Source organism: Myotis brandtii, unplaced genomic scaffold (assembly GCF_000412655.1).
Source record: "Myotis brandtii unplaced genomic scaffold, ASM41265v1 scaffold2271, whole genome shotgun sequence".
NCBI lineage: Eukaryota > Metazoa > Chordata > Mammalia > Chiroptera > Vespertilionidae > Myotis > Myotis brandtii.
The window spans coordinates 177,833-190,841 of record NW_005358524.1 but is presented as its reverse complement, the minus strand read 5'-3'; the positions used below and the strand labels follow the sequence as shown (position 1 = coordinate 190,841).

Here is a 13,009-nt window from a genome sequence, read left to right as displayed (position 1 = left end):
CGGGCTGAGGGACCCCCCCCCCCCCCCGAGTGCACAAATTTTTGTGCACCGGGCCTCTAGTATATATATAGAAGGACATATACAAGAATACAGAAGACGGGTTCAGATTGGTTCTGGAACCTGTAGGAGGAAATACAGTGGGTGAGGCCATCTGTACAGGCAAACCAAGTCTGATTTGGAGCATGGTAGAAGATTTTGTGTCATTAGAATTTATCAGAATGGTGGTATTGCAGAAGTCAGGACCTGGGCCTGAAGGTAGTATGAGGCAAGTACCCTTTCCTTGAAGGTCCCCCAGGGTTAGCCCTTGGCCGTCTCCAGTCACAGTCCTCACTATCTCTGGAGGGGATTAGGGGCTTGATGACTCCTACTCCCATATAGTAAGGTGGTAAGCAGCAGTCAGCCCCTAAGTCGGGTTGGGAAATATTAACGAACCGGTGTATTGTAGTTAGCATGGCTAAGAGAGGGGGGGGGGGGGGGGGGGGGGGGGGGGGGGGGATAGGTAAAGGAGATAGTTCAGAGTGGGGAAGATTGCTAGTTGGTGTGAGAAGTGGTGATGTATATTGGGAGGCCTTGTTGGGGCAGGTCGGACTGGTATGGGTAAGGCTAGTTCAGCTAGTGGCCCTATGGGCCTCTTGGGTCGGGCCGGGGTCCGTCCTTGGATGGTGAATAAAGTACCTGGGTCCCAGCCTGTTACATACAATCTTATTCCCCGTGTCTTTCCCATTCTCCAGGAAGAGTCCTGGGAGTTTTTGATTGTAAATTCTACGGGGTTACAATCTCCTACGGTACAGGAGGTAGGCTTGGAGACCCTCCGAAACTTGAGATAGTGGTCACTATCTTTATAGTCACGATCTCTAGTTGAGATGGTCTCGCAGCCCCATATGCGACAGAAAAGATGTCTTGGGCTTTGGCACTGAGAGCTGATGTTTCCACTCCCTGGGCAAAGATAAATGTCTTTACTCTGTAAGACTTTTTCTGCGGGAGCATTCCACAACCATAATGATTGTCTGAAGCTGAGGCAGACAGGGTGCTTCGGAGGAGGGAGCAAAGATCTATAGCAAATTGTATGCTCCCCCATCCCTTAGTTAAACTTGCGAGAGTTTCACCTGTTGCTCCATTTCTGAGTTCCCATGTCCATTTAGGGGGAGGTCTAAGGGGATTTCCCTCTGTGCATAGGAGGAGAGTCAAGGTTATAATACACACGAAAGTCTTAACTTTAGTGGGTCTGATGGAGAGTCCTGGATTTTCCATTCCTCTCTGATCGCCGTAAGTCGAGTGCGATGGAGCCACGTCGGGATGTCATTGACCGTCACCGTGGTGGGGGTGGTCAGGATGACTGTGCAAGGTCCTTTCCAGGTGGGAGCCAGTCCCTGGTGGTGGATTTCTTTACCCACACAGTCTCCGGGTTGGAAGGGGTGGACCGGATCAGAGGTCGGCAAAGGTAAGGCTTCCTGGATGTGCTTATGGATGTCTTTCTGGGAGAACTGTAAGGCCTGTAAGGACTTGAGTAAAGATTGGTTATGGATTTCAGCTTTTATTTCTTCTTGAAGTTTTTGGGAGTATTGGAGGAGGTCTCCCAAACATAATTTCATTTGGGAGAACCCCACTTAGTATGGAGTGCACCTTGCCCTGAGTAGGGCGAAAGGGAGTAAAGTGGCCCAATTTTCACCGGTTTCTGAGGTAAATTTGGCGAGGACCTCTTCTAAGGTCCTATTCATGCGTTCTACCTGCCCAGAGCTTTGGGGCCAGTAGGCACAATGTAACTTCCAGTTAATGCTTAATGCTTTCGCTGTGTCCTGTGACACCTTTGCTACAAAAGCTGGGCCACTAATCTGAACCTAGAGTTATGGGTAGGCCAAATTGGGGAATAATCTCTTGGAGTAACTTTTTAGCTACAATGGTGGCAGTTTCTGTTCTAGTGTGGTAAGCTTCAACCCACCCTGAGAAGGTGTCTATGAAGACTAAAAGGTACTTATACCCTGCCGCTGTGGGCTTGATTTCTGTGAAATCAACCTCCCACTATTCTCCTGGAGAGCCTCCCCTCGCCTGGATTCCTATTGGGGGTCTTTTTCTCTGTTTGGCATTTACTTGAGCACAGGTGATGCATCGAGAAATAGCGCTATTATACTGTCCAAATTGGGTATATAGTATTTATTTCTTAGAAGCCCTGTAAGCTTAGTGTGGCCTAAGTGAGTAGCACGATGTAACTGGCTATCTATTGTCCGACCTAGAGCCTCGGGAACCAAAAGTTGGCCATCAGGCAAGGTCCACCATCTTCCGGGTTTTTGGAGGCCTGCTTCTGTGTTGCTAGCTTCTCCTCCTTCTCCGTGTAAGCAGGTGAGTTGGGTAGGTCAGGGTCTGGAAGAGCCACTAGAATTTGTAGAGGCCCCACTGGTTTTAGGGCAGCCTCCTGGGCCGCTTCATAGGCGGTCTGGTTCCCCCTTGCTTCTGGGGAGTCCCCTTTCTGGTGTCCCTTGCAGTAGACCAATGCCACCGCCTTTGGTAGCCAGATGGCTTCAAGAGGGCTAGAATTTCTTCCTTATTTTTGATGTCCTTCCCCGCGGAGGTCAAGAGTCCCCTTTCTTGGTAAATAGCACTGTGTACGTGAGCCGTTGCAAACGCGTACCTGCTATCAGTATAAATCGTTACTGACTTCCCTCTTGCCCACCGGGAGCCTGAATCAGGACAATTAACTCGGCCTTCTGGGCGGATGTTCCGCGAGTGAGTGCCTGAGACCAGATGGTTCCGTCTAAAGTAACCACCACCGCCCCTGCACACCTGATTCCTTCCTGGACAAAACTACTCCCGTCAGTGAATAGTACCTCCTCCGGCGACGCCAGTGGAGTATCAGTGAGGTCTGGGCGGGCAGTCTATGACCTCTAAACAGTCATATAGATGCTCTTCAAGGTCATTATCTGTGAAGAGGCTGGCAGGGTTGATAGCAAGAGTCTTGTGGAACCTGATGCGGGGCTGGTCGAGTAGAAGAGCCTGAAACTGGGTGATCCGCGCGTTTGACATCCAGCGCTCTGGTGTGTTCCTGAGTAGAGCCTCGACCGCATGGGGAGTGATTAGGATTAGCTCCTGCCCTAGGGTTAGTGTGTCTGCTTCCTTGATGAGTATAGCAGCAGCTGCTACTGCCCGGAGGCAGGTGGGCCACCCAGACGCAACAGGATCAAGTCTTTTGGACAAGTAGGCTACTGGCCTTTTCCAGGGGCCGAGACTTTGAGTGAGAACCCCGTTGGCTATGCCCCTTGTCTCATGTACGTAGAGGTGGAAGGGCTTAGTCACATCCGGGAGTGCTAAAGCAGGAGCTGATGTTAGGGCAGCTTTTAATTTTTCAAAGGCTTGCTGCTCTGTCTCAGACCACGCTAATGGTTGTCCCCCCTCCCCCACCTCCTGTGCTGGAGTATAAAGGCTTAGCGATCTCTGCAAACCCTGGGATCCATAGGCGGCAGTATCCAACTGCCCCTAGGAACTCTCGCAACTGTCTATTAGTCCTGGGAGTGAGGATTCATAGGATTGCATCAATCTGACTGAGAGAAAGAGTCCGCTTGCCTTGACAGATGTTGTACCCTAGGTATGTAACTTTGGGGGTGCAGAGTTGAGCCTTCCTAGCCAATACTCTGTATCCTAAAGTCTGTAAAGTGTCTAAGAGACTTTCTAGCCCTCCGACATCTACATATTGTAGCAAGGTACATTCGGGATTTGTATGCCGAAAGTGAGCAGATCTGAGCTTAAGGCTTCGTCAAACAAGGTGGGGGAGATCTTAAACCCCTGTGGTAGTGGGGTCCAGGTTAATTGTCCAGAAAATCCTTCCTCAGGGTCTGTCCATTCAAATGCAAAAATGGGTTGGCTTATGGGGGCTGACTGGATGCTAAAGAAGGTGTCCTTTAAGTCTAAGACAGTGTAAAATTTACGCTCTGGAGGGAGGAGGCTCAGGAGAGTGTAAGGGTTAGGGACTCTCTGGTGTATGGTCTCAACCCGCTTATTCACTTCCCTTAGATCCTGTGCCAGTCCGTAGTCTTTGGTCCCCGGTTTTAGGACCGGGAGTAAGGTAGTGTTCCAGGGAAATGGCAAGGGACTAGAATACCTGCTTCTTGTAGTGTGCATATGTGAATGGTGATGCCCCGATTAGCTTCTAAACTCATAGGGTACTGTCTTACCTGCACTGGGGTCACGGTGGGCGTCAACTGGATTACAATGGGGGTCAGGTGGCTAGCCAGTCCCGGAGTGTTGCTTTCAGCCCATACTGCAGGGAAAGGTTGCTGGAGCTTTTCTAGGTACACAGAAGACCCTTGAGCGGGAGGTTTTCTGGAGGCGATTTTTCCTGTAAGAGGTACTTCTCCGACAGGGGGCAAGTGAGAAGGATTCTGATAGGAAAAGAATTTTGATTAGGTGGATCCACTGTGAGGCATGCTCCGTCTCCTTCGAAGGAGATGATAGCCTGTAGTTTTTGAAGAAGGTCTTGTCCTAAGAGAGGGTAAGGGCACTCCGAAATAACCAGATATGAGTGAGTTACTGTATTCTTTCCAAGACCTACTGTCCTTTGTGAAGTCCATGGGCAGAGAGTTGACTTTCCCGTGGCCCCCTGGATGGAAGTTTTCTTGGTCGTTACAGGTCCCATAGGCTCGGTCAGGACAGAATAGGTAGCACCAGTGTCTACTAAGAAACTAACAGGCTTGCCCCCGATTTACCCTAGGCTTCTTGGGGCTGAGCGGGATGGAGCCTGGGTCTCGTCAATCCTCCTCCAGATTCAGGACCCTTGGGGCCTGTGGCTGCCTCTTCCTGTCCCCATGGGATCCGTCTTGGTCAGGGAAGTCTCTCTTCCAGTGGCCTTCTTTTTTTACAATAGGCACACTGGTTTTTCCCTAACCGGGGTCTACTCCCCCGCTGTTGGCCTTTTTGTGAACACTCCTTTCCTTGCGGGATTGTTTCTTTAAAAGCCTCTACAACTGCCCTTGCTAGTCTCTTATCCTGTTTCTCCTCTGGGGAGTCTCTGTTGTTGAATACCTTCTGGACGACTTCAATTAATTGAGACCAATTCATGCCCTGGAATCCCTCTAATCTTTGAAGCTTCTTCCTTATGTCAGAGGCCAACTGGGTTACAAAAGCCACATTGATTGCCCTCTGGTTCTCTGGAGCATCTGGGTCAATAGGAGTGTAGACCCTGTGCGCCTCACACAGGCGCTCCAGAGAAGCTGTGGGAGATTCCTGGGGTCCTTGAGTCACTTCGGTAACTTTAGGTAAATGGGTAGGTTTCCTAGCAGCTGCCTTAATGCCTAATAGGAGAACACAGTGAAAAGTGTCCAGGGAAGTCCTCCCATGTGTCCTGGGGCCTCAAAAATGGAAAAACCTCCTCAATCCGGTCCCGATTTTCCTCAAGGGACCCTCTTCCTGGGTCCAAAGCAGCCCTTCTGCCCTCCAACCGAATTCTGTCCCTCTCTTCAGTGGGGAAGAGGGTGAATAGGAGTTGCTGACAGTCATCCCATGTGGCTCGGTGGGTATGAAAGACAGACTCCAGTAGGCTGATGAGAGCCTGAGGATTTTCAGAAAATGGGGGGTTTGGGGTTTTCTAATTATAAAGGTCGCTCGTGGAGAAGGGGGCATAAATCAAGAAGGGGTGCCCTCCTAAATTCCCCTCCATAGGGGGTGCCTCCCTTAGGGGTAAGCGAGATCCCTTCAGAGGTGGGTCTCCAGCACCGCCCTCCCTTGCCTGGGTAAGGCTCCCAGTGGCAGGGGGTGAGAATGAAAGGGAAAGCTTCCCCTGTGTCAGAGCCTGGGAATCCCCTTCCCTTTGTGATTGGGGAAGTTGTGTCTCCCTTTCGGGCAGAGGGTGTAGGACACAGGGATTATAAGGTGGAGGGAGGTCTGACTCCTCTGGTGTTGGGGGGAAGAACTGGAGGCTTGGAAGGCGTCCCCCCTCCAGCACTTTCCTTGGGGCCTGTGCTTCCTCCACAGCACTCTCCCGGCAGCCCATCATTTCCCCTCCCAGAATTCCCCTTGGGGCTGGCTACTAATATTCAGACCCAATCTGAGGAGCACAATTCTTTAACCATGGTGGGGGATTCTGAACTAAGTTTAACCATTTATCTATGTAGGGAAATTGGTCCGGATTCCCGGGATCCCCTGTGACTATGTTTCAGACAGTTTTCACAAGCCCGAGGCAGAAACCCGTGTTTGGCCAGCCCGCCCTGCGCCCTGCATTGGGGCCACTCTAACTCTCATAAAGTCCTCAGCCTTCCCTTTGAGAACTTTATGCCAAATACATCATCTGAGAACCCTTCTTTGAAATGCGTCAGCATACACCCTAAGGGCATCTTAGCTCTGCTGGGTCCCCCTCCCATTGTGAAACAGAGGGAGACAATCCCCACAGCAAGAAGAAAGAGAAAAAACAGGAACTTCAGAGACAAACAAAGAGTACCGCAGTAAAAGTCCTCCTTCCCAAAGGCTGGGGAGTGACCTGCGGCGAAAAATGACTTTTAGTTGGGCAGAAAAAGAATGCAGAGCAGGAGGAAGGTGTGCAGGGAGATTTCTGGTGGACTGAACTCCCAGAGGGTCCCTTGATAGAAGAGGTCCTCAATCCAGTCACAGATACCTTCGGGGTAAGCGAAGAAGGAAAGAACCAGGTTATGTACTCCAGGATGTCTCTAGCAAACAACTGAAAATGACGAGACACCCAAACAGGATAACTGGGGTAAACGGGGTCCATAAACAGATAGTTATGCTGAGACAAACAAACAAACAAACGAAGGTAGGGGTGAGTGATTTATTTTCATAGATCTACTCAAATGCCCACACACACAACGGATAGGAGAGTGCGCACCCTCTCCTTCCGCATTCACTCTTTTCAGCCGACATTTACTCAGAAGTTAAACAGTTAACTGAATTCCTGCCTAACTCCCCTAAGAGAAACAGGTGCAGGGCCTAACAGAAACAGGCGTGAGTGCCCTTGCTGAACAATGCCCCAAGAACAGGATTCTCAACCAACGTCTCGGTTAGAACCTAGCAGAGGAGTTACAACTGCATCCAGTCCTCCTCCGGTAGCAAGATGACTAGTCACCAAGCAAACAAGCAGGAAAATGAGCTCAAATTCACTTAATCAAATTTGCTTACCTCCAGAGGATTTTTTGATGGCTCGGAATAAATGTAGAGGCATGTGAGGTGTCCTCCGGTTGGCTGCCAGAACCACTAAGGAGTGTCTCTGGGGTCCTGGAAGATTCTCAGGTGGCACCTCCCCTAGGGACCTCCCGAAGGCTGGTAGCCAGGTGGGAGGAGCTTGTCTGCCTTAGGCATCCTAGTGCCAGTAGGCACAAATCTCGCTGGGGCCTCCAGATGTTATATTGAAATTCAGCGAGTCCAATAGAAAACGCCACAACCAGAAGGTCGAATTTTGGAGCTTTTATTTCAAAGCCAATGGTGACCATGAAGGGCTATTGCCACTCCAAAACTGGTGGTCCTGAAATGGAGTTAGGGGAAAGCTTATAAAGGCAAAAAGAGAAAAACTCTAGGATTGGTGCCGTGAGACCCTATCTCAAGGCCTGGCCTGGCACCAGCCCTGACAATTCCTTCTGGGAGCATCATAGTTTATGGCCTCCCAAGGTGGTAACAATGCTTAAGCAAACAGGTCCTGCAAGACAGATGATTTTAGAGGGAGCAGTGACCAGACCATAGACCAGCCGTGGGCAAACTACGGCCCGTGGGCCGGATCCGGCCCGTTTAAAATGAATAAAACTAAAAAAAAAAAAAGACCGTACCCTTTTATGTAATGATGTTTACTTTGAATTTATATTAGTTCACACAAACACTCCATCCATGCTTTTGTTCTGGCCCTCCGGTCCAGTTTAAGAACCCATTGTGGCCCTCGAGTCAAAAAGTTTGCCCCCCCCTGCCATAGACTGATAAGAATGTACACCAGATTTTCGTCACAGGCCCAAACTTCCAGCCCCCCATCCCCCTTCACTTTCCCATTATTCAAGCAAGCATATTTACAGATGCTAGAAATAGCATAGTTACTTATCTGGTTTAGTTATATCCTGGAATTAACAGGTCAATGGACCATCTGTGCCTGAGAGGCAGTCCTAACAAAGTTTATGGGATGAAAAGGAATGCCTAAGGTTCAGGTAGAGGGCCAGGGGAGGGAAGGAGTCAGTTCTTTCAAGGTCCATTCTTCAATAAGATCTGGAAACAGCCCAACTGCCCATCAGTAGACGAGTGTATAAAAAGCTGTGGTACATCTACACCATGAAATACTATGCAGCAGTAAAAGAGAAGGATCTCTTACCCTGTAAGACAGCATGGAGGGACCTGGAGAGTATCATGCTGGGTGAAATAAGGCAGTTAGAGAAAGACAAGTATCACATGATCTCACTCATACGTGGAATCTAAGTAACATAATAAACTGATGAACAGAGTGGATGCAGACACATGGGAGCATGGAGCAGAGTGGGGAATCTCGGAGGGAAGGTGGTGGATGGAGGGTGGGTGGGGCTAATCAACCAAAGACCTTGAATGCATATATGCAGGACCTGAGGACACACATGTCACAGCTTTGGGGATATTAAAGTGTGGAAACACATGTGCATCACAGATGAAATACAGCCAGAGTCCAGGTGGGCGATCCCCCTCTCTGAGCCAGGGTCCCCTGGCCCACACCTTCCCTGGGAAGGAAGGATGAGGGTTCACCAGGACCCAGAGGCCTCCGCTCGTACTGGTGCCAGGTGTCTGTGTGAGGAGAGGAGACGGCGCTGTCACCAGAGGAATGGGGGAGCGAGAAGGGGGCTCTGTCAGTAGAACATGGAAAGCCACCGCCACCCACAGAGCCTGCAGGTAACAAAGCCACAGCCCACCCTGCCTGTCAGCCCCTGGCCACTGATCTGGGTCACAGAGGATGGCAAGTGGAGGGCCTGTCCTACCCCCTCCCCATTCCTCAGCTCCTTGTGTTCAGAGATGGACTCAGCAAGGAATGGAGTGGGAGAGGGAGAGGGAGAGGGGGAGAGGGTATGGATGGAGCCTGACACCTGGAGCTGTCAGCACCCAGGCAGGGAGGTGGGATGATGTGGGAGGAGAGACGAGGCCCAGGGCCCTGGAGAACCCAAGGGGGGAGCATGGCTGCAGCCCAGGGACTCAGGGAGCCTGCGGGGGAGGGGAGTGGGCATCTGTGCCAGGGCTGCCCACAGACCTCTTCACCCTCCCAGCAAGGGGAGTGCAGACCACTGACAGCTCCCAGCTGAGCCCCCTCCCCTGTGAGTGCTCTTGGCTGAAGGGAACCTCCTCTCTCAAGGTCACCCCATTTTCTGGTCCAGCTTGCATCCAGTGACTGGGAAGTGCACAGCGTAAAAGACCCTCCCATTGCCCCCGTAAACCTGGTTCAGGGGCTGTGGATGGAGCCCAGGCAGCGGGGCCGGGACATTTGAAAGTTGACACAGCTGCTGGGGACCCACGTTTACTGGGCAATGCAGGCCCCTTCCGATGTGCAGAGGAAAGCACATCTGAACTCCAGTAAAGTCTGGGTTGGCCCCCCTGTAGGTCTGTATCTGACTGCATGTGTGCAAACAAGAATGCATGTTTCATATCCATGTGTGTGCACGGAGGTCTGAGAAGGCTTATGTGTGCTTACACCTGGGATGTGACATGTGGTTATGAGTGTGCATGGATGAGTATGCATGTGGGCGTGAGTGTGTGTATACAGGCCTGCATGCTCACCAGTGAGCCTGTGTGAGGGTTCAGATCACTCATGGTGTTGCAGAAGAGCAAAGAAATACCAAGCCTGCTTCCTAGAGAAAGGGAGGGGCCCCGTTTATTAATACTAGTGGACTCCGGGAATAATTTCCAAATCAGAGTGAAGAAACATGCAGAGAGCCTGTCTGTATATATCCGGCTGGGGTCTTTGTCTTGCAGATATGCCCCCTGTCCCCTTCTGGCCATGCAGGAAGGCCCCCAGGTGTCAGGCCCCATCCGATGGTCCCTCCTGGCACCAGCATAACAACCCTACTCCTCCCCCTCCCCGCCAGGGCAGTGCATTGTTCACAGTTCCATGGCCTCTGCATTTAGATAACAAGTTCTGCAAGACCAGTTTCCTCCTCAAAGGAGGCAACTCCCCCTGTGCCCTCTCCCTCCCCAGCTCCAGGCTCTCCCTTGCCTCCAATCCTCTGCCCAAGCTGTTAAAACAGCTCCTTCTTGCCCTGTCTGGTTTTGCTCATTGGATAGAGCATCAGCCTGGGGACTCAAGGGTCCCGGGTTTGATTCAGGTCAAGAGCACAAACCTCGGTTGTAGGCTCCTCCCCAGGCGGGGCCCTGGCCAGGGTGCATGCAGGAGGCAACCAATCGATGTGTTTCCTCACATCGATGTTTCTCTCTCTTTCCCTCTCTCTTCCACTCTTTCAATGGAAAAATATACTCAAGTGAGGATTAAAATAAATGAATGAATGAATAAATAAATAAACCTGCTCCTTCTCCTTACATCTCAGCCTCCTCCAAGAAGTCTTCCTCGGTGAAGCCAACACAAATTCCAAGTCACTCTCTCCTGTTGTGGTGTGTTCTCACCAATGACTTACGTATTCGCTTGGCTCTCTGTTTCTTTTGTCCCCATCAGACTGGGAGCTTCCTGGGGGTGGGGTTGTCCCAACAGGAGACTGGGAGGTGCCCAAGCATGGAAACTGCTTCTAGGCCCACAGGGGACTGGACTCCTCCTGACTCTGTCTCCCAGACTGAGCTCCAGAAGCCTGGGAGGGGCGGGAGCCGGGGACCACACACCCTGCAGCAGCCCCTTCCTGGCTCCTGGTGACCTGGGGGAGGCACACCGAGCAAGCTGTGGGCCTGGGGTGGGAACCTGGGTCTCCATCCTGACTTGTGTGACTTGGGAGGCTCTGGGCTTCTGGGCTCAGGTGCCTCCTCTGCATGTGAGGGGTTCGTCTGAATAAAAGTGTGTGGAAGCTTGAGCCCTTGCTGCTTTCCATGGTCCCCACAGTGATCAACTCCCATAGCCTGAGTTCATTCATTAGAATGAACAACAGATCACCTCCAAGGTGCACTGACGTGGTGTGTCCCTGGCCTGAGCCAGGGGAGGGCACAGGGCCCTCAGAGTGTCCAGAGTGTCCTGGGAAGCGAAGGAAGATGCTACTTAAAATATAGGAATGTAAGTGTGTCGCCAAACACAGGGTCCCCGCCCAGGCCACCTGAGCTTCTCTAGCAGCACCCCCACCCGCTGACACCAGAGCAGAAGCTGAGAGCAGTGGCCCTGTAGCCGTCACATCCAGTGTCATTAGTGACCACAGGGCCTGCTCCTCCATGTGCCTCAGGATCTGCAACCAAATCCCCGTGCGTCTTATCCCCTCTCTATCCCCACAGCCATGACTCCTCATGTCTCCACCCTGAGAACCGGGAGCTGGTTATTTCTGATTTCCAGGGAACATGAGACCGACAGGGAAAGAGAGGCTTCTAGGGCGTTGCCATACCCAGAGCTCACCCAGCAAAGCCCCAGTTCTCCCCACCATCTCGGGGCCTCGGCTGCCAGCAGCTCCTTACCTTTCTGAGCCCTGAAGTAGATGAGCAGCCCCGCCCCGAGGAAGAGCAGCCCCAGCACGAAGCCCCCGGCTCCACTCAGCACCTTGCTCTGTGCGGATCCAGACTGGGCCCCTGAGAGAAGAAGCTGGTTTCAGTGGGTTTTGGCCCAAAGCAACTTCTCTAATGGAGACCCTGGGATTGAGAGCTTGCGGGGAGGAGGGGGGTTGGGGAGTGGGGAGGCTGCCCTAGAAGAAGCAGAACAATAGCCATTTCCAGGAAAGAGACTGAGGTCACACTGAGCAGGTACAAGGCCCAGGCACTGGTCTCAGGTCCCCTCACACCAGACCCAAGGCCACTGCTTCGGCCTCTGAGGCTGCGGAGCTCGGGGCTCATGACCTCCAGGACTTGGCCCGGGTGACAGAGCCGCAGACGGCAGAGCAGAAGGGGCTCTCCCGTGGCAGGAAGGTCCACAGGCTCTAGAGGATGCATATCTTCCCAGATCACAGTGGGCAGCTCAGTGCAGGCAGAAGCACCCGCCCAGCCCACAGGGGATGGTGCCCAGGGCCAAGGGGCACCATGAGGGGAGAGTGTGATGAATTCAAAGCAGGGCAGGCAGGGCGGCCTCCCGGGGCTATGGGTGTCCACAGAAGCGATCACAGGGCTACCCTGTGGCCTGTGCTGCAGGAGAGACAGAGCAAAGGAAAACAGGGTGTGGGGAGAGGGGACCCTGACCCTCAGGGACAAGCAAAGGCCCCTGAGGGGGGAGGCATGTGAGGTCAGAGGGCGTCTCACTCCATTCCACAGTGACAGGGCTGGTGCTGCTGGGGTGCTGCAATTGGCAGGTGTAGACCTCCCCGCTCCGGGGAACTGTCTCCAGCATCACCAGGGTCTGGAAGGTCCAGTCCCCGTTCCGGATCAGGCCCGTGGACACCACCCCGGCCTCCTCTTCCTGGCCGTTGCGCAGCCAGCGGACCTCAATGTGGCCCGGATAGAAGCCGTTCACGGAGCAGACCAGGAGGTTGTGGTGCTGCAGGCGCTGGGTCTTTGCAGGATACACGGTCACTGTGGGCTCAGCTGGGACAGAGAAGGCGGAGGGAGATGTGAGCAAGACAGGCAGGCCCCTTGGTGGCTCCCTTTTGGCCTCGTCTCCAGTCCCAGGCTCCAGGCCCCAGCAGGCCCCTCTCAAAGCCGGCCTGTGGCCCCTTAGGAGGTAGTGCCATGAGCCTTGAATCTCTGCCTACAGCCCAGGCCACTGGATTTGAGAGACGTTGAGGAAATTTGAGGGATTGCTCATATCTTGAAACAGTTACTAATTGTTTAATCAAAGTGTTTGCAAATCTTTGCAAGGCACAGAGTGTGTGAGTTCCAGTGTGATTTCTGGGGCAGGGCTGCCTGGTCACATCCAGGCTGTGCCTCTTACTGGCTGATCCTGGGAGATCCTCTCTGCTCAGCTCCTCACCTGCAAAGGGTGTGGTAATACTAACTCACCGCTTAAGGACATATGAGG

General features: G+C 52.5%; 1 protein-coding gene across 1 annotated transcript in view; it reads right to left on the bottom strand.

The window, feature by feature from the left end:
* Positions 1 to 13,009, bottom strand: part of LOC102241645 (DLA class II histocompatibility antigen, DR-1 beta chain) — a 155,201-nt gene that overhangs the window by 70,290 nt on the left and 71,902 nt on the right. The window contains exon 5 of the mRNA XM_014539735.1: positions 11,524 to 11,634. Coding sequence (XP_014395221.1) covers positions 11,524 to 11,634 — 111 coding nt within the window. The remainder of the gene's footprint in view (positions 1 to 11,523; positions 11,635 to 13,009) is intronic.